The sequence below is a fragment of the Nelumbo lutea genome, chromosome 3, assembly GCF_056320005.1.
Source record: "Nelumbo lutea isolate HS-2025 chromosome 3, American lotus-T2T, whole genome shotgun sequence".
Taxonomy (NCBI): Eukaryota; Viridiplantae; Streptophyta; class Magnoliopsida; order Proteales; family Nelumbonaceae; genus Nelumbo; species Nelumbo lutea.
In genome coordinates this window covers 95,235,917-95,258,840 of record NC_142686.1, presented here as the reverse complement: position 1 = coordinate 95,258,840, position 22,924 = coordinate 95,235,917, and the positions used below count along the sequence as shown (strand labels likewise).

General features: G+C 37.1%; 1 protein-coding gene across 3 annotated transcripts in view; it reads right to left on the bottom strand.

The window, feature by feature from the left end:
* The window catches only part of LOC148866994 (putative LRR receptor-like serine/threonine-protein kinase At1g56140), a 151,422-nt gene that overhangs the window by 104,566 nt on the left and 23,932 nt on the right, over positions 1-22,924 (bottom strand). For all 3 annotated transcript variants that reach the window (XR_016110621.1, XM_088980597.1, XM_088980598.1), the window contains exons 5-6: positions 12,932-13,003; positions 5,521-5,592 (exon numbers count right to left, since the gene is read on the bottom strand). Coding sequence is in view for 2 of the 3 variants with exons in the window: in XM_088980597.1 (XP_088836723.1) it covers positions 5,521-5,592; positions 12,932-13,003 (144 nt within the window). In the remaining variant the exon portion in view is untranslated. The remainder of the gene's footprint in view (positions 1-5,520; positions 5,593-12,931; positions 13,004-22,924) is intronic.

Genomic DNA, 22,924 nt, shown 5'->3' with positions numbered 1-22,924 from the left:
AAAATACAAAATTGATTCCTGATTTCAGCATAGAAGGAGAGGAAAAATATCAAAAACTTCTGTACGAGATTTCATTAAATAAATCCAAGTCATTCTTGAAAAATCATCAACAAAGGAAAGAAAATACTTAAAACCATCATAAGACTCAACTCGACAAGGACCCCAAACATCTGAATGAACAAGTTCAAAAAGATTCAAGACTATTAAATTCCCTTGGGGCAAAAGAAACATGATGATACTTACTAAGTTGATAGACTTCACACTATAACTCATGAACGGACATGACATCTGGAGCAAGACTCTTGAGAGTGGGAAGAGACGGGTGGCCCAACTGACAATGCCACTATAATGGAGTAAAATACAATAAGACAAGAAAAATGAGATGGAGAAATTCAAAGATTTTGTCAACTTACTAATAGACATAAGACTTAAAGGAAACTTAGGAACAAATAGCACGAAAGGCAAAGTCAAATCAGAATGTAGAGTCACATCACCGATACCAGAAACAACAAATGTAGTACCATTAACAACTGTAACCAACTAGGCAGTGGAGGGAGGGAATAAAGATACAAACAAATCTAAAGACCCAGTCATGTGATCTGAAGCCCTAGAGTCAATAATCCACGGCTTAGAAGAGGAAACAAGACATGTTGTACCTAATTTTGCAAGAGTTGTAGTATTATCAGTGGAAGGGAAAGATATACGAAGCTTTTCATACTCTTCTCAGGTGATAGAGACCATTTCCTTCTCCTTCCCAATGCCTAAAGCAGTAGACTCATCACCTATAGCACCACCATCTTCTCCTACAACATGATTAGTCTAAGTAGATAGGGGCCATGCAAATCATAATAAAAATTCACCATATGTGCTTCCTGTCCACAATAACTACACTCTCTAACCATGCTCCGACCACCAGCACCAACACCATGACCTCTAATGCTCCCATCTCTACCACTACTACGACCTCCTCTCACTCAACAATTACCCACTCTGAGATAGCTATTTCTACCGCATGAGCCACCTCTACCACCTCTAGATATGGCTAGGGCCGACTTCTCTAGTACTGGAGAATTATCTGTATGTGGGCTAGTAACTCTTCTAACTCTAGAGAAAACTTTTGAGATGTAGGAATATCACTGCCAAGGTTCAAAATTTCGATACGATACGCCCTGTATCAGACGTATCATATCATATAAGCAGCTTCACGATATGCCTATTTACATGTGTTTTAGGAACCGGGACCTATTTAATGAAAAATATAGTTAAAAATAGGCCCAAAAACCAAATTTTGAAAAAAAATATAAGCATGTCATTTTAAGTACCAATACGCCCCTACCGATACATAGGGATGATGCGTAATTGCTTACACTTAACAAGTGCACTAGCCGATCAAGTAGTACAAGGATGAGAAAAGTATCGTTCCCACGAGGATTTATACAACAACTACTAATAACACTTCTGCCAATTATTATCTGATAAACCGAATTATTAACCTAATCAAAATCTTAATTCCTAACTTGTAACCTATCCTAACCAGTTCGGATCAAACCACCTTCATGCAATGAGAAAACAAACTGTATGTGAACACTACAGATTCGGTCCAGCAATCAATTCACTAAGTTATTCAATTGAATTGGGATTCAGCCGTGGTTTGGTGAAACCCTAATGGCATGAACAGCCTCTCTCGAACACAGCTCATTCTATCCATGAGTGATGATTCTTATATCTCTATCAAGACTCTAATCCCCATGTAAGCATTAAGATCAAGACATTCGAAGGGCATCAATTCAGATCTGAATGAACACCAACCGAATCATACAAGTTATCTCTAAAATGTATTAGATTCGGTTCTTGATTAGCAGATCCGATTATCTAAATTCTTTCTCAAGCAATTCAGACAGTCCAAGAATCATGAACAGTTCGGCCAAAACTATTCTAGCCATTAAAACCCTAATCAAGAAAAATCAAGAATGAATCCAATCAATCGAATAACCCTGGAGAACTAATTACAGATCTGAAATTTCATTAAACATGGTTCGAATACTAGCAAGAAAGAGAATTTCATTGACAAAATTCCATGAAACCCTAGCTGAATTCGGTTACCAATTGCGCAGAACCAAAGAAGAAGACAACCTAGAGTTCTTGCCTCAATCTTCGAGTTCTTGGATGTGCTTCTCCTCCAATTCACCTTCAGCAACCTTCTTCTTCCTCTAGATCTTCTCTTCTCTCTCTTCTCGCGACTCTCTTCTCTAATTCGCTAAAAGGGGTTCGAACCCTTTTCTCCCCTTTCTCTTCTCCTTTTATAGTCTTCTCTTCAGCCCTCTCTCCTCAAAAAGGTAGCTGCCTTTAGGAGCTTCCCCTTGGGCTGCAACTTGGGCTGCAATTGGGCCTCCCACTTGGTGGGCCGAAAGGTTTCCCTTGGAGAGTTTCGGCTGAGCTCTCTCCTTGGGTTCCCCCATAGGGTGTAGCATGGGGCCTTGCTTCTTTATGGGTCGAAAGTGCCCTCCTTATGATTCTCGGCTGGGTCTTTCTTCTAGATGGGCTGAATTGCTTCCATCTTTGCCCTCTCAACATGGTTTTATGCTATCTTCCCCCTAAGCTGGTCCATAAAAATCATCATCAAAACCATGTATAAAACATTAGAAATGATGTGTAGCTTGTGCACACATCAAGGGGCATATCATTATTTTGAACCTTGATCACTGCTACCTAAAATTTGGGCACCCAGCTCAAATTCAGACCTCAACCCAAAAATAAATCTTGCCACGTCCAACTAATTTCTTTGTTGTTGCTGCATCTTGAGATCAATTGAAAGGGGCTAATATGAATCCAACTCATTACGCAAACTCTTTAAACTAGCATAATACACCTCCGCATTCCTATCACCTTGTTGTAGCTGAAAATATTTCTTTAGTATAATTGATAAATTCTAGTCACATTATCCTGTCTACAATATAGTTCTTAGGCATGTTTCCAAATTTCTTTCGTAGTGTCAAAGACCATCAAGTTCATACTAATATGACGTTCCATACTATTTCAAAGACATGTCATGATCTGCACATTCTCTTGTATCAAATCATTATACCCTGCAGCTCCTGGATCTGGCTTATTTTCTTTAATATATCTTAGTTTACCACTAGCTGTCAAATTTACTTCAACTGATATTGTCCATGGTATATAAGTTCTACAATTGAGTTTGACTTAAGTCACCTGGACAGCCATGAAATCTGGTTGTGCCATCAAAATTGTTTTGGTTTCACTGCCAAAAGTTGCCATAAATCACCAGTAAGCCATTTCAGCAATCACACCCACATGCTAACACTTTCCAAGGTTAAAAAGCACTCAGCCGATTCTGTTACTAATCTAGGAATACCAACAGTGTAGCCGCAACACCTTTAAACAGAGAAAAACATCAGGAAACTCCTTCTAAATGCTAACCAACCTCACCATATCAATTGGAAAACAGAAAACTCAGATCACCAAGTTGTTTTATCCCACCATTCACAGAAAAGAACCAACCTACCTGTACCATCCACACACAGTCCCTCTTCGAACTGCCAAATAGAGGGAGTCTAGAACACCATCAACAACTCAACAAACAATGCACCTTTCGGCAATCAGTCCTTTTCGGTTCTTTCTCCTCCCTTCATTATATATTAATGGAAACCTTCAGCCAAACCTGTTTGAGGTGTCCTTCACAGAGCAAGTCGAGCAGGTCAATCAACCTTGCTCTGATACCATGTGATTCAACCTGTAGTTTGTAGATTAAACAAATAAAATATCCTGGTAGAAACCCAGGATACAGAAGTATGGTTGAGAAGAACATAGAGAAGAATGAGAAAAGAATAGGGCTCAAGTCAGTCGTAGTCGAGGGACACAATTGCCACCTACTTTATAACTTATATTCATAAAATCAAGATTACATAATTACCCCTGAATATGTGACTTAAGAAAAGAAACAATGAGAACCCTAAATAAAAGATGACAAAAAAACTAAAAAGACCCTGCACAAACACTACAATTTAAAACTTACAACTACTTTCTAGAATTTCCCTATTAGTCAAAATGGTATTTGCCTATCACAATCTCCTTTGCTTCTTAGCACGACCTGAGAGATATCCCCACTTTCCACTATTGCAAGCATGGATTCTAACTGATTTTGACCAAGCCAAATAGTTAGTCCCGTCTAGCTTCACAAAGGTCACAACATTCAATAGAAAGTCTACAGACCTTGCTGGACTAGACCAAATCTGGGCTTTGTGATTTGCTTAATTACCAGTCAAAATTGTTCCATTTGATTAAAATCTTTAAGGAACAATGTTCTGAAAGCAAACTGGAAATAATAGTAAATGAGAACAAAACACCAAAATCCAACTGAACGAATGCCAATTCTAGGGTTCCACACAACCCTGCAACCTAGGGTTTCACAAAACCCTGAGCACCAACCTCAAACAACCACTTTGATCCTTAAGTAGATTTCTTCAGCAGTCGGTTAGGATTTGGGGGGATGAATCTCCAAGAGTCCTCTTGCGCTTCAAATCTGATCGGAAAGACTCTCCAAAAACCCACCAACTAGGCCACAGCAACCATTAACCAATCAACAACTTAACTCTCCATACACACTTCCAATCGAAGAGTGTATGGGATTAAAAAAGAGAGAGAAAGAAGGTTTGGTATACTTTGATACCCAGAAAATAAAAACCAACAAAATAGTTGAATTTAATCAAACAAAAGTACGATAAAGAAGATGAGAATGATCAAAGCAAAAGAAGAACAAAGTGGAAAAAGATCTATCAAAGCAAAAAATGAACAAAGTTGAAAGGAGTTAACAGGTCCATGAGAGAAGACACATTAAAATAAAATAAAACAAAGGCAAGAAGATCTAAGGGCTGCTAGCATCCGGCCCACTATTCTATAATTTATATATGAATAAAACTGTTTAATGTTATAAATAAGCAATTTTATAATATAAGAACATGCTTTTAGGTGGTGAGTACTATAGTCTGTACTGTAAATATTACACCCCAAAAGCATTGCATGCTTTAGGTTGTAAATCTTCTATTATTTTGCAACGTATATATATATATATATATATAGTCTATTATTTTAGTAATATTGGTACCACCCTACCACAAATCATGTTTCTAGACCTTAAAATTTTATATGTTTGTGAATGAAGTAGACCAAGTATTTTAAAATAACTCTTTTCAATAAGCATTTTGGTCATTTTAATAACTAAGCTAAGGCCACCTAAGTAATTTTGAACTAACTTCCCTCCACTCCAATGATTGACAGCATAGCTTATTAGGATTTCATGGTTCCTATTAGGCTTAAGAATATAACTATCTTGAAATCATTATTAGACTTTTAGTGTGGATCCATAGGCTCTGAGACATCAAGTTGGTTGGTATCCTCAAATGAAAAGAGTAAAATTGGACATACTCAATTGAAATATCAACTTTTTATTATTCATATAGACATAAAAACACATACACATGCACACACATAATTAGAACTTACAAGTGTTGAAGATTGATTAAATTCCCTAATTGTGAAGGGAGTGCCCCTGAGAAATTATTGTATTCAAGAGACCTGTACAAAATAGAAATATTATAAGTATTAAATTTATTCCTTTTCTCTTACCAACATATGAAACCAATGAAAACCATATTAGCGCATAGTTACCACAGTTATGTGCATGGTGGCAATTAATTACAGTTCTCTAGTTTTTATTCTGATAATTCTCTAATCGGAATCATATAAAATAAAAGAATTATAATAGCTTCCTTTCTAAAGAAAAATTGTATTGACAAATAGGAATCAGGTGATGTAAAGAACAAGCATAAAACTTATTATTCCATCCATCCAATGCACAATAAACCATAATAATGGTTCTAGTGTATTGTGGTTGAACCTATGTATCAATCATTTCTTTTAAGTGATAAGGATTCTACAATCTTTAAACTCTTGATCTGGTAGATGCTATTTGTGTGACCTTAAACCATATTCAGAGCAGATGTTTTCACTTGGCTAGTTGCTGCTATTTATGTGAGAATGTAGAGGAGAATGTCCTTTACCTGTTTATTGGCTGCCCTTGCAAGAGATTTGGGTGGGGTTTCTTCTTTTGTCTCTTTAAAGCTAGTTGGGTGGAACCTAGATCGATATTAGAAATTTTTGCTCGGTGGCCAGCTATGAGAGGGAATATCGAGGCAAAAATTGCTTGAGTTACATCCCTTTTGTTGTCGACTAGGATGTTTGGAAAGAAAGAAATTAGAGAACTTTTGGAAACAAGTCCTGTTCAAGAGATCAAATCATTCTTATCTACAGAAAAAGGATCATGGACTGGGTTCTCATTCTTCTGAACTTTGATGTGGTTACAAAGGAAGATATTGATATTGGTTCCTAGAATCTTCTTGAGTTGACCAAGATCTTTTTTTTATTAGCAATTGGTCTAGATCTTTTGTATTTCTACTTTTTATATTTTTCCTCTTCTTGTACATCTCCTTTGAGGTACTTTCTTTCTTTGTTGATAAGGGCTCAGCCCTTGTGTTTTGCATTTTTCCTTTCTTTCTTATTTTTCTTCTCACAAATATATTGATTTTCTATCTTTTGATATGGAGTTTATACTTATTTCTTGAGGATTATGGTAATTAGTAGTTAAAGATTACTGCTTATTACTATGAAACCTAGGGAACTACCCTAGGATTTATATTTTTTTATTTTAAAAAACTCATTGCCTAAGCAATGCCAATGTGCCCGCCTAAGCAACTAGGCGACAAAACACTCCCTTATCGCCTAGCTTCGCCCTAGCACCTTGAAAACTATTGGAGCAGAATAGAGAACTTTGGAAGAATAGAAGAAGGTAAGCTTAATCTAATGTCTCAAATTGAAGAATTGGATGAGGTAGAAAACTAGAGAAACATTCAAGTGGAAGAAAAAGGGATTAAGATGGAAGTTGAAAAAGAGTTGCAAGAACTCCTTTACAAGGAGGAAATTTTTGGAGACAAAAATAAATGCATAAATGGATTAAGAAAGGGGATGGGAATCCAAAATTCTTCCATGCTTTGTCCAATGGTAGAAGGCGTAAGAACATTGTGTCTAGGTTGGAGATAAACTAGTCTCAAATTCGGAAGAGAAAGCTGAGATTTGAGTGGACCATTTCAAATCCATTTACAGGGTGAAAGAATGCAATTAAAAGGGTTAGAGTGGCTATTATTAGGTGACAAGGCAGCAAGATGGTTAGAAAGGGACTTTGAGAAAGATGAAATAAAAAGGCAATCTTTTCTATGGATAGATCTAAAGCCCAAAGACCAGATGGATTAGCAATGGCTTTCTATTAGGATTGTTGGGAAGTGCCGAAAAATGAGTTAGTGAAGCATTTAAGGGATTCTCAAATAAACATATCATCAGCATTAGAGTCATGCAACCTTCCTAAACTTAATCCCAAAATAACATAATGAAAGTCAACCTAAATACTTCTGACCCATAAGTTTGGTGACCAATATATATAAAATAATAGCTAAGAATCTATCTTTAAAGATTAAAGCAATACTTCCCTCACAAGCTAACTTTAAGGAGCTAAAAATTGATTAAATCCGAATAGCAAATGAATGTGCAGAGCAAATGAAAAGATCTAGAAAGGAAGGCTCTTCTTACAAATTGTACTTTTTCCAAGTATATGACATGGTGGATTGGACTTTCCTACTAGGGGTGATAAAAAAATCATGGATTTGGGGAGAGATGGTGCAATTGGGTACTTGGGTGCCTCCATTCTTGTCATTATTCCATCCTAGTTAATAGAGTGGTGAAAGATTTCTTTCCAACCCATACAGTGTTAAGGTAGGGTGATGCCCTTTGACCCTTTCTTTATACTCTAATAGCTAATATTTTTACTAGACTCCTCTCTAGAGCAAATAGGGAAATGAGTTTAGGTGTGGAGAGTGGGCAGAAACAATATTCTAGTCACTCACCACCAATTTGCAAATGATATTATAATTTTTGGTGAAGGGGATGTGTGAATGATTCGATTAACACTAGTTCAGTCTTAGGTCTGAGATAGGTAAGAAGGAAAGAAGAGAAGGAGAAAGAGTTCGGTCTGAGAAGAGGAAAAGTCACACTCTCTCAGCCAACTGACTTTATATTTACACTCTTTGTATTAGATTACAAAAGACAAATATGTCCCTCATTAAATATGGGACACACAACTTAAACCCAAACAAAATAGACAACTCAACCTTAATAAGATAGACAAATGACTTAACTACCCTTGAACTATCGACTCTAATACTCCCCTTCAAACTGGAGAGTATATATCATATAGTCCCAGCTTGTTACATATGTAATCTACTCTTCCCCGACTCAACCATTTTGTAAACAAATATACCCACTTGTTTCTTGAACTCACATGAGCTGTATTTATTACTCCACTCATCACCTTTTCTCTTACAAAGTGGCAATCAACTTCAATATGCTCTGCTCTCTCGTAAAAGACTGGATTAGAAGAAATGTGGACAGCAGCTTGGTTATTGCAGTACAACCTCATGGGTTTAGAAACTGAGAACTCCATTGCAGTACAACTCACACTAGTCCACATATAGTATTAGTTGTGGCTCTGTATTCAACTTCGGCATTACTTCTTGCTACCAAAGTTTGTTTCTTGCTCTTCCAAGTTACCAGATTGTCACCAATGAAGGTACAATACCCTGTAGTGGATCTCCTGTCAGACACAGATTCGGCCCGATCAGCATCTGTGTACCCCTCTATCTCAAGAATTCCTCCACTCTTGTATAATAGTCCACAACCTAGAGCTCCCTTCAAGTACCTAACAATTCTTAGAACTGCCTCTCAATGTGGAACTTGATGATGTTGCATAAACTGACTCACCATTCTTACTACAAACAATATATCTAGTCAAGTAATAGTCAGGTACTTCAATTTACCCACCAACCTCCTGTACCTTCCAAGATCATCAAACTCTTCACCTACATCAATACTCAACTTGACATTTGGTTCCATGGGTGTTTCAACTGGTTTGGCACCCAACAACCCAGTTTATTCAAGTAAATCAAGGACATACTTTCTTTGGCACAAATTAATACTATGCCTTCACCTTGCAACTTCTATTCCCAACAAATATTTTAGTTTACCCAGATCTTTTGTGTGGAAGTGAATATGTAGAAAGTTATACAACCTATCAATCCCATTGCAATCACTACCAATTTTGACAATATCATCCACATACACCACTGACAAAATCTTCCCAACTTCTGATTCATAACTGAACACAGAATGGTCTACCTAGCACTGTTTCATGCCAAAGTCCCTCACTACTTCACTGAATTTGCCAAACCATGCACGTGGAGATTGTTTCAACCCATAAATTGCCTTCTTAAGTCTACAAACCTTACCATCCTCCCTCTGAGCAACAAACTCTAGTGGTTGCTCCATATATACCTCCTCAACAAGATCACTATGTAAGAAGGCATTTTTGATGTCAAGCTGAAAGTGGGGTCAATCATACATTGCTGCTAAAAAAATCGACACCCGACTTAACCAATCTTAGCCATAGGAGAAAATGTCTCTGTATAGTCAACGCCATCTAGTTGAGAATAGCCTTTGGCCACTAACCTACCTTTCAACAGCTCCACACTGCCATTTGGAATATATTTTACTATGTATACACACTTATATCCAACAACATGCTTACTAGAAGGAAGAGGGAAAAATTCCCACGTGCAATTGTGTGCCAATGTAGACAAATCATCTTTCGTTGCTTGTCACCACCCTAGAGAGGTAATGGCTTCTTGGACATTCTTAGGAATGGAAACAGATGATAACAAAGATATAAACTGTCGATAGGAAGTAGAAAGGTGAGCAACAAAAACATAATGGGAAATAGGATGAAATGTACAACTATGTTTACCTTTCCGCAATGCAATAGGAAGATCAAGGTCAAAAGGAGGAGGTACAACTACAGGACCCGTCGACGAGGGCTGAACTGGAGGAGGGGCCGGTGCTCTTGTATGAGTATACACTTATGTGATTGGTGGCCTTTTAGAATTAATCTGCACTTGAGAAGATGACTGAGACACAATAAGAATCGTAAGAAGGGGGTCCTCAACTAGGACTGGAAAAGGAAGCAAAGGAGCAAGAGGAACATCATAACTAGAAAAGAATGGAACAGACACAAAGAAAGTGACACCAAAACACAAAAAGGACCAATGAGAGCAAGGGTTGTAACACTTGTACCCTTCCTGAGTTTTGGAGTAGCCAAGAAAGATGCATTTTGTAGCACATGCATCTAACTTGTCCAATCTAGGCCCTAAATTCTGAAAAAACAAACACAACCAAAGACTTTGGGAGTAAGAGGGAATAAAGAAAGAGTAGAGAGCAAGACTGAGAAAGCAGACTGACTTCCAAGGATAAACATGGGAATTCAATGATGAGAAAACATGATGTAAGGACATCATCACTCATAAAATGCTTTGGAACATTCATATCAAGCATAATAGATCGAGCAATTTCAAGTAAGTGGCGGTTCTTCTGTAGCCATGCCATTTTTTTGTGGGATATAAGAACAAGAAGTTTGGTGAATTACCCCATGGTACTCTAAATATTGCTGAAATGGTGTTAAGGTGTATTCTTTTGCATTGTCTAAGCAAAGAATTTTAATATGAGCACCCAATTGGGTACGAATTTCAGCAAGAAATTTTTGGGAAATAGAGAACAAATCCTCGAATAATCATCAACAAAAATTACAAAGCACTTGTACCCATTGTACGATACTACTTTATTTGGACCCCAAACATTTGAATGAACTAAAGAAAAATGATTCAAAACACGACTATCAGTTCTAGGACTAAAAGAGACTCTGGTGTTTCCCAAGATGACACGACTCATAACCCAACGATGGAAGATGACTTAAAGACGGAACCAATAACTTCATGGCCTTGAACAACAGATGACCAAGTCTACAGTGTCATTGGAGAGAAGTAAGAGAGGACTGAAGAGCAGCTTTCAGACCACCACCATTAAGTTAATACAATCCACCTGCCTCATGCCCTCCACCAATCTTCATCCACGTCTTCATATCCTGAAACACACAAGAGTGATAAAAGGTTATAGGACAATTAAGTGACTTGGTTAATCTACTAACAGACATAAGGTTAAAGGGAAATTTGGGTACATATAAGACAGAGAAAAAAAAACTGAGTTCTAGACTAATTTTCTAGTGCTCTGATACCATGTGAATGATTCAGTTAACACTAGTACAATCTTAGGTCTTAGATAGGTAAAAAGTCACACTCTATTAGCCGACCCACTTTATATTTATACTCTTTGTATTAGATTACAAAGACAAATCTGTCCCTCATTAAGTATGGGACACACAACTTAAACCTAGACAAAATAGACAACTCAACCTTAATTAGATAGACAAATGACTTAATACCCTTGTACTGTCAACTCTAACAGGATGTTAGTGGAAAAAATGTAGTATAATTTCTCACATAACATGATTCACTCAATTGGCCAATTAAACTAATAACTACGCTTTTTGATATTTGGGTAAGTCCCATTTAATAAATCATGTAGACATTCCTTTAATTACATCATTGCTAGGGGCAGAGAAAACCTCTTGATTTCAGCTTAGAAGTACTAAGCAAAACAAAGTAAATTTTCACTATAGAATTTTCAAAATTTTGGTGTATATTCCCTCTTTATTTGAGAGGAAACCAAAAAATATAAATAAATAAAATGTCTCTATACAAAACAATCAAGAAGGGACCATAATTAGCCACATTTCATGAACAAAGTTGTAGATGGCCTTTTACTAATGATTTTTGTATTATCATGGTGTGAGGAACCATAATCAACCAAGTTTTATAAACTAAGTTGTAAACGATTTTCTCCCTCACACAAAGTCAAGATTCCATGGGTTAAAATGGAGAAAAAAGGAGTAAGGAACCATACTCAACCAAGTTTCATGGACAAGGATATAGATGATTGTCTCCTTACATATAAAATAGTGATTTTATGAGTTAAGATGGAATAAGGAACCATAATCAGCCAAGTCTCATGGACAAGGCTATAGATGGTTATCTCTTGACTAGTATTCCAATCTGAGGCAAGGAAAGAAAGAAAGAGAGAAAGGGGTCTAAGAACAATTTTAATGGGCCAAAAACTAATTTAAAATAAACCTTATTAATGGGCCTAAGAAGGCTTCCATTATTTAATCACTTGTAAATAAATGTGGTTCCACTCTCACGAGGACCAAGAGCAATTTTAAGACAAGTGGTCCCAACTTTTTAGAGTGTTGGGCAGTAGGATTTTATTAGATAGAGTCTAAACATAAATGAGACTTGAGAAAAAGTTTTTAAAGGTATAATACAGTAGGGGACATAGGTCTATTGCCTTTCAACACTATTTCACCTCAAGTTTCTCTAAAACCAAGAGGAACAAACAAAAAAAGAGCTTTAAACACTGTTGTCTCCCAAGAGAAAAGGAACAAGTGTATCACTTCAATTTTAGTTTCCTGTTGTATCATGTCATTCAAAATACATATGATTTGGCATCACTACCATTCAAGAGGTGAAAACAACTTTCTCTACTCTTCTAATATAGAATTCTTTTTTCCCTAGGGTGCTTGGAGATTTAATAAGATGATATGCATATTAACATATGGGTTAATCCACCCAACCCATGCTTAACCAGTCGAACTTCAAACCTTACATTCAATATGGATGTATCAAACACTTGTCAAATACCAATTTTCAATAGAATTTGTGTTAGTTATCTTAGAGAAAAAAAAAATATGTGGATATCCAACAAGATAATTAGGTCCTAAAGGTTTTCAATCATCATTAGATTATTACATGTTTTTTCATGCTAATTTATTTTTTATCTTAGAAAAAGGGTTACAAGGATATCTCACAAAACAGCTAGATCCTTAAGGGTTCCAAGCTCCTCTGGAATTGGTCCCGACAATGAATTAAAAGCAACGGTCCTGGTAAAATTGAAATAAATGTCACTAACATACCAAAAGGAAATGATAATCATTGTATATACCATTCCAGAATAAACAATAAAATACAGATAGGTGGCAACACTTAAAATTGGTGCATATATGTGAAACAAAAAACAATGTGGAAAAGCAATATAAAGTCTAGAGTATGTATGGTTATAACAGTCACAAAGAAAGATACGTGAATGGTGAATAGAAATAAAAAAGAAAGGTTCAATAACTTTACATTAGACATATCAAAAGTTTCACTTTTGATAAAAAATAAACATATTCGAAGCTAACAAAAATAATCTATTGATGCCTACCAGAGGTCTAATACAAAGTGATCCTTCGTTCCCTAGTTATTGGTTATGGCCAAAGAATTGTAAAGCAATGGTATCTGTTTTCCAAGGCGAAGAAGTGAAGAAGAGAAGAAGAGGATAGGAGAAGAAGAGAAGAGAAGAAAAAAATGTGAGAGAGGCAAAAGGAGTGCTAGCGGCACCAGATATTCTATTTATATATTAGGGCAATCATACATAACATAAAAGGAAGAAAAAAAGACTAGAATACCCTTATGGGTACAAAGCTAACATAATACACCACTCCACCTCAAGTTGGAGTGTAGATGTCAATCATCCCCAACTTGTCACAAAGATCATAATGCCACAAGGAATTCAATCCTTTGGTAAAAAGTCTGCAAATTGTTCTTCAGTACTAACATAAGGAGTGCACACTTCTCCTTTCTCTAGTCTCTCCCTAATAAAGTGTTTATCTACCTCAATATGCATGGTTCTGTCATGGAGCACTAGATTGGCTGCAACATTGATGGCAACCTTATTATTACAATAGGGTGACATAGGACCAACAAGAGGAAAACCCAATTCTCCTAGCAGATTTGTAATCCACAAGAGTTGAGCAACACCATGAGCCATGTCCCTATACTCTACTTCTACACCAGATCTAGCCACCACACTTTGTTTCTCACTTCTCCAAGTAACATGGTTTTAACCTACAAAGGTACAATAACCACTAGTAGATTTCTTGTCATCCATTGAACCAGCCTAATCAGCATCAATATAAACTTCAACTTTAAAGAAGAGACCAGTGCCAAGGAATTTTTTTAGGTACCTAAGAACTCTATCTGCTGCCTCAAGGTGTGCAGTCTTGGGGGCACGCATAAACTGATTGAGGACTCCCATGGCATAATCAGGCCTAGTGAGGTAGGACCAACTCAATTCTAGTCCTTAGAGAATGTTGAATGGTCCACTTGATCAAAGTTTTATGGTTGTTGATGGTTGTAATGGTTTCTTGAAGGAATAAGAGAGAAAATAGGGAGAGAAAGAAGAGAGAAAATACATCAAATCACTCACAGGGTGCCTAGAATCACTCTAGGACATGGGAATCACTCACCATAGCTAGCATAAGCTAAAGAAAACTCAATATAATTCATTGCCTTTGTGTAAAACGTCCATACATATTTATAGACTCTAACTCATAATAATCCTATGGAGTCAAACTGTTAGACTCATAATAATCTTAGGAGTCAAACTGTTAAACTCAATAATCCTAGTATGATTGAAATTAAGCTGTCATGTCCTATTTCAATTTAAAGAAGACCCAATAACTTTAATCCTACTTATGCAATGACTTTGAAATTTTAAACATAAACAATTTATAAGTATACAAATTAAACTCTATCAATGGACTCCACTAAAATTGCAAAATGACAAAAATGCCCCTACTGTCCAAAAATACAAAAATACAAATTTTCATAAAATTCCAATTTTGACTCTTCAGCTCTCACATCACCTAGTCATAGACAAGTAGAGGAGTTTTCGAACAAGTCTTCGGTACTATTTTGCATCCTTTATGTGCTCATCACTGTAGTCCCCGAGTTAGTGCTTCACATTGTCAACTGGTTTGGCACCTAGTTTCCCAATGTCCTTTAGAAGGTCAAGAGTATACTTCCTTTGGGAGATGAAGATGCCCTATTGAGAGTAGGAAACCTCAATTCCAAGTAACCGTCCCAAATCCTTCACTTCAAACAGTGTGGCCAACAACTTCTTCAACCTCTGTATCTCTAAGGCCCAATCACCAGTGATAACAATGTCATCCACATAGACTATTAAAGCTGCAACTTTCCCTTGTTCTTTCTTCACAAACAATGTGTGGTCAGTTTGGCATTGTTTAAAGCCCATATTGAACCGCATGGTGAAATCTACTAAACCAAGCCCTGGGAGATCGTTTCAACCCATACAATGACTTCTTCAACTTGCAAACTTTCTGCTCATTACCTTTTCCACAGAAACCAGGAGGTTGGTTCATCTGCACTTCCTCTAAATCACCATTCAAGAAGGCATTTTTAATGTCTAATTGATGGACTTCCCAATCTAGACTTGCTATAAGAGAGAGGACTTGAATAGAGTTCATCTTTGCTACAAGAGTAAAGGTTTCCACATAATCAACCTCATACATTTGAATAACCTTTTGCCACCAAGCATGCTTTGTACCTTTCAGCTATGTCATCTGCCTTGTGTTTCACTGAAAACACCCATTTGCACTCCACAGGTTCTTTCCTTCAGGAATATCTACTAACTCGCATGTGCCATTTTTATGTAAGGCATCAATTTCCTCCTTTATAGAATTTGTCCATTTAGGAACTGATAAAGCTTCTGCACCACGCTTAGGAATGGAAACACTCAATGGCTGAAAGGAAGGCGCAGAAAGAGGGTGAAATATTCTCATAGGATAAACAATTAGCTAGTAGAGAGACAGGGCCAAATGGGCCCTAGTATCCACTCTTTTATTTTTTGTAGTATGTTATTTATTTGTTTGTTAATGGGCCTATTAATTCCTTTTTTATAAGCTTACTTTAAGTTTTTGTTTAGCTGGCCGCCCACTTAAGGGCATACTTGTACTAATCTTAGTGAAATGAAGATTAACAAAAGGATTAGAGAGGGGAGAGAGGAGATAACCGAACTCTTCTTCTCCTTCCTCTTCTTTTCTAAATCTTCTTCCTTTGTACTGCTCTCTTCTACCTTTCTACCACTTTTCTTTCTAATTTTCATTAAGTTTATATCAGTTTTAGAGGACTGATTTACTTCTTGGTATCAAAGCAAGTTTCTCCCTTCTCTTTTTTTTCCTTTTTCTCTTTCCCTATACACCCTTCGATTAGGAGAGTGTATGGAGAGATAAGTTCCCTATAGTTTAGAGGATCTTTTGCCTAGTTGGTAGAGGGTTTGGAGAGTTGAAGTTTGGACAAAAACTTCCAACAAGTGATGTTGTATTTTTTTTGCCCAAAACCCTAGCCGATTAGAGAGTTTTGAACTTACAGGTAAAGGAGAAGCTTTTGGTGTGGTGCTCAGTGCTTGGGAGGTGTATTTTTTACTTCTAGAAGTGTGCGGTTAAGTCCTGAAAGAGGCTGCATCTTCTCTCTTTCTCCCCAACAGCCGAGTGCAAGGAAACCCTAGTTATCAAATATCTGGGTACTGTTTTGTCTTCAAGTAAGTTTATAAAGACTAAAAATCTAGTTTTTTTTATTTTCGTTTGATCAATGGAGCAATACGCAAGTGACTTCAAGCAAATTCCGGTATTTGGGCTTAGCTGGGTAGATTTTGTTTTGACTAGTGTGACCACAATTAAGTTGGATGGAACCAAAATCCTAGCTTGGGCACAATCTATACGGATTTATGTTTATAGTATAGGTAAATTAGGGTATCTTAAAGGCAATAAGGTGAAACCCGAAGAGACAGACTGTGCATTTGAGATATGGATGCAAGAGAACTATAAAGTAACCGGATGGTTGGTCAACTCTATGCAGCCCCATATAAGTTAGCATTATCTTTGGATATCTTTATCCAAGGAGATCTGGGACAGTGTTACGAAAACCTATTCATAGAAGTTGAATGTGGCAAGAACCTATAAGCTGAAAAGTGATGTGAAAAATCTGAGATAGGGGCGAAGAGTGTGGCAATTTACTATATGTTGAAATCACTATGGCAGGAAATTGATGTTATGGAAACAGTTGTATGGGAGAGTACTAAGGATGTAGACTTTTAGGAAATTGGTGGAATGAAACAGGGTGTTTGAGTTTCTTACAGGACTCAACCTTGAGTTTGACATTATTAGGTAGAATATTCTAGCCAAGGATGAAGCCACTCTTGCCCAAGCATATGCTATGGTAAGCAGTGAAGAGAATAGGCGACAGGTTTAGTTACAAAGTCCACCTATAGAACACATTGCACATGCTGGAATAAAGCCAAAGGGTCCGACTAAGAAGAAAGAGCTGATATATGAATACTACAAGAAACTGAGGCATACTAAGGACACTTGCTGGAAGCTTCATCCAGATCTTCTACCGGACATGTTTAAGAATAACAACAATTTACGATTGGTCAAACAGGAAAACCTAAGAATGCTAATGTTGCTATTGTGAAGCTTATTTATTTGTTCTCTGCAGTTGTTGTTAGTATGTTGTTAACTAGTTTCTTTTCTTTCTTTTTTATTTGTTTGTTATTAGGAAGTGCCACCAGGGGCATACTTGTAACATCTAATCCTTTTACATTAAGTGAATATAAATAACAAGCTGGGTGCTTCCAGCTATAGTTTTTGACTCCCAATCGGATCTCACTCTCTTCTCTTCTCCTCTCTCTCTCTTCTCCTCTCTCTTCTCTTCTCTCTCGTCTCCCTTTCTCTAGGAAACAACACATGGTATCAGAGCATAATTCTGGGCTAGAAAGAACCTTTTCTCTCACCTAAACCAAGCCCTTTCTCAGCTTCTTTCTCTCTCTTGATCTCTTGGACGTGGAGGACCAAGAAACTTTATCGGACTGGTCAGGCAACTTGCGACTACTTTCTCTGGGTTCTTCCTTGGTCATAACACCAAGGAAACCCTAATAGAAGAGAGGCAAAGCTATAATGACTCTCTTCTCTTAGTTCGATGCTGTGAAAAGTGATTTCTAGGTTTGTACCTTTGTACAGGTGCTGGACAGGGGTATGTGTCCCCTTTTTTCTCTGTGCTCTATGCTGTGAAGGCCTTATTTTTGAGGTTTACACCTTCGTACAGGTGCCGGATAGGGGTATGTGTTTTTTTTATATCATGTGCTGTAGTCGAACTGCTAGTAGGCCTTTTTAATGACTGCTTGTGGCCAAACTATTGCTGTTAGTAAACTGGTTTCAGCAGACTGTTAGTAGACTAGTTGTTGGACTGATTGTTGGGCTGTTCTAATGGCCGAACTATTGCTGGACTGATTTCACCAGTATCTTTCTCATTCCAGAAGTAAAATTCTTGGGAGTTTAGCATTCTGATTGTGTGGCATCTGGTCTGGTACATTTGTGACCCTATTCCTCAATGGCAAACTATGATTCAGCATCATCTGGAGTTACACCAACCCGTAGCATAGCTGGTATCGGGGGTGAAAACATGATGTTTCCCATGGCAATTACCCCTTTAAATGGCCTAAACTACCTAGAGTTGGCTACAAGTGTGAAACTTTATGTAACAACAAGGGGAAAAGTGTTAGATAATATATGCCCTTAGCTCCAATTAGATTGATGTATAGATACATTTACTGTAAATGAACAAAAGTACATTATTATTTCATATTGACATTGGTATTTTTCTGTGACTTTACCCCTTAAGCTGGACACTTATTTGACTTGTGTTAGTTTAGAATGTTCTCAGCCGTTAGATAGGCTTGGGGAGTTTATCCTACCAAGGCTAACACTGATGTGCTGCCAAAGAATTGGGGCGGCTTATCTCAGCTACTAGAGTAAGACCCGAAGCACATGTAGTGTGTATTTGGTTGAAACACTAAACCCGGACCATTTCCCAGTTATGCCCTGGACCTCGGAGATTGATGGGCAAAAATGAAAAGTTACACATAACCCCTAAACTTGATTATGGTACTACACTAGGTGTTGGAATGGGTTGTCTTTGATATGCCAATCAATGAAATCCTTTGTGGGTCAAAACTTGGGTGTGTTGGGGCATTCTGAGAATTCACTTAAGTGGGTTATCATAATGATACAACTAGCCCCTTTGTCGGACAAAGTGAATGATCGGGTTTGCACTCTCTCTAATAGAAACCTAAACTACTAGCAGTAAATTTCAACTGTGTTTGAGATTTAATTTTGCAAAATATATTTATATGATATGATATGATATATATATATATATATGTGTGTGTGTGTGTGTGTGTGTGTATATATTAAGTTTTAAGAAAAGTGTTTGCAAAAATGTTTTAATACCCAAGATCCATCCAAGAAGAGAGTGTGACACTACACCTTGCAGCCAGGGGAGAGGTCATTTCCTTGTCGGGCAGTGTTTGATCATTATGGGCTAAGAGGTTAAGTGTAAGAGACCATTAAGGGCTGATTACCTTATGGGCTTTATCTTACTTAAGTCCATTATCCTTGGGTCTTTATAGGATGGTTGGATTCAATGATCATTTAACTGTAAATGTTGGGCCCATTTTGAGCCCATAGTGATGTGCTCAGGGGTTCACTGCATTTAGCAGTGAATTCAGCCAGGCCTTTTCACAGAGGCTGGGCCAAACCCATGTGGACTAATGTAAGGTCATTATGGGGTCCCACACCATATAAATCAAACCTAAATTGGCCAAGCAACACTCTTGGGTCGTGAGCCATATAGCTGATGGGCCTAAGGCTCATAATGAATATGATTAATTAAGATGTCACATGACAGCTTAAGTTGTCATGTGACATGGGGCGAATCTGGGTTTGGAAATGGGTATGGAGCATCCATCCTCTTAAGATGATGAGTCTTATCTCTTAATAGAGTCCAGACCCAAATAAAGATTTGGATAATCTCCTAATTTGATTAGGAGAAGTGCTCCATAAAGAGAGAAAAGAAGAAGAGGGCGAACTGATCTAGAACACTTGTCAATTATGCACTCTCTCTTCTTCTTGTCTCCCAAGAAACCCTAGTTCGACTATAGCTTTTGGGACTGATAAAGATCAGTTCTTTCTCTGATTTTTACAAGAAAAATTCAAAGAAATTTTGTGCTCACTTCCCCAGTTCGATCCAAACAGTTGGTTTGCAGTTTTGCTAAAAACTGCGTTGTTGAACCGGCTTTAGGATCAAGTTGTGCCATTTTTAGTGGAAGCTGGTTTTAGGAACTGATTTAGGCGTGAATTTCCACTTTGGGATCTATACTTGTGGTATCTGTATCAAGTATACATCTTCCTCTTTGTTTGGTTTCAAATCTGGTCCGATTTAGTGCAAGACCGATCCAAGAAAAATGCAGTTTTTCGAAATTCAGGGAATACGATTCTTGGAAGGATTAGAAATTTTTGAAAATTTTCCCAGCCATCTAGCATGGTTTGGCCATCCATTTAATGGATTCTAAACCTTCCTTCAAAAAGCTGGTTAAATAAATGGCAGAGTGAAAGAACCCAAGTGTGGGATAGCTGAACATGATAGGTGATACGAAGAAAATAGTATGGTGATGTCTTGGGTCCTTGCAGCCATAGAACCCGATATGAAGAAGAACTTTATGTGGGCAGACACCGCTAGTGATATTTGGGAACAAGCCAAAACCACCTATTCTGAGCAAAGGCATTATGCCAAGATTTACTAGTTGCAAGCTGAATCCCCAACCTGTAAACAGGGGAATCGTAGTTTTTCTGCCTATTATTCAGCCCTTACTTCAATATGGAAAGAATTGGATCAGTATCATGCTATAGAGTGGAAACATAATGATGATGCTAAGACCTAAAAGAAGCTAGTTTCTCAGCAGTGAATTTTTAATTCTTGTTGGGACTGAACCCTACTTATGAACCCTTGAGAGTTCAGATCTTAGGAAGCAAAGATTTGCCTTTGGTTCAAGAGGTATATAGCCTTATTCAATCTAAAGAAAGTAGGCGGAGTGTGATGGTTACAACTGAGGGGGAGCAATAGGTAGCATTGGCTGCAATAGGTAGTAACAATATGGGAAAGAAAAGTGACTCCAAGAAAGTTGATGATAAAGACAAGTTGTTTTGTACCCACTATTGGTGCTCAAGACATACACGTGACACATGTTGGGAGATTCACGAGAAGCCCAAGTGGGTAGTGAATAACCAAGAATAGGGTAAAGTGCAAGGTCAGAAGAAGCTGAATACAGCATATAATGTAGCACATGTGGCAATCCAAGATACTCAGTTTGTTGGCACTACCTAGGACCACTTACTAATTCTAACCCCAAGGAAGATATCATGAATTCCTTTAGAGATCACTTGGAGTCATATGGTAGGGCTTTGCGACAAATGGATAGTTCAATTACCGGTACTCCTACTTCATTTGCATCCACATCAGGTAATGTAGCTTCTACATTCCATGTCACCACTACCACTGATTCCCCTTGGATCATTGACTCAAGGGCCTCTAACCACATGACCAGTAAGCCAAACTTGTTTCAGACTTATAGCCTATTGTCAGGAAGGGATAAAGTGAGGTTTGCAAATGGATCATTCTCCTCCTTCCACAAAGGCCATTGTCAGGAAGGCCATCTAGGTTTCAGACTTATAGCCTATTGTCAGAAAGGGATAAAATTTGCCTTCCTTCCACAAAGGCCATCTAGGTTTCTCCCATCACTTCATGCAGGACTGCTTTTCAGCCTTCGCGATAGCACCTTAGCTAGGAACTTATAAGGGCTACTTAATAAACTGATTGTCCTGAAGTCTTTAATATTCACTGCCACATCCTTCTTTTGAATCAAGGAAATAAAAGTGGCATTCAACCTTTTATCCAGCTCCTAGCTAAAAAACAAAGGTGCCAAAAATGCTACAAAAAGCAAGGTGCAAAAAATGCTAGGAAATAAAAGTCAGCTTATAGTATCTCTACAAAAGCAAGGTACAAAAATGCTAAAAATTAAAAAAAAAATACAAAAATTCAAAAAATGCAAACTATTAGAAATATTAAAAATAATACTAATTAAGACGGTGTTTGTATCGATGGTGTTTTTCAGAGCACCGATGCCAACTTATGTCATATAGGCGTTTAACAGAAAAACACCAAAAATGTTGTTTAGTTGAGCCATTTATCAAAAAAAAAAAACCAAAACTAACATTTTTCATTTTCAAGGGTGTTTATTTAATGTTTGGCTTATATGGTGCCTAATGGCACTGAGGTGTAAAAAACGTTTAAACCTAGTTTTGTCTTGATTTTGGAGACAAAAATTGTACAATACGTATATTAAATAAACACCACCAATACTAAACATCCCCTAAAAATATAAACTCAAATTTTAAAACAAATCTTCTAAAAAAACCTATTATCTCAAATTAAAGTACATAAACATAACATGTAAAACATATTTAAAAATGAAAACTTAAAATTAAAATCAAGCATAACATATAAAACATATTCAAGCATGTAAACTCTTAATCCCTTTATTTTTTTTCCCAATTGCATCACTTCAAATAGATAATGTGATATTAAACATTATGCATTCCTGATTCTATGAGTCGCCTTTGTACCAAGCCCCTTGAGGCAAGCCCATACAAGTCCATATCAAGGTCTTAAATTAGGATGAATGAATGAAGGGGTTTTCTCCACTCCGATTTGCTTTCTCACCAAAACTCTCAAAACCCCATATATATCTATATATTTATATCTATATCTATATATATATATATAGAGAGATATATAGATATAGATAGATATAGATATAGATATAGAGATATAGATACATACATGTATATATACATATATATGTATATATATGCTATATCTATATATCTATATACCTATATCTATCTATCTATCTATCTATCTATGTAAAAGTTTCTTTAGATTTATATCTTGATCCCTGCAATTTGAAGTCAACGCTTAGGTCTGTGGGCTAGCCAATATCTATCCAAGTGCCCAAGGTAAATAAAGGCCCTAAAATGAGGCCTTGACCTAATGAAGCCTCAAGATGG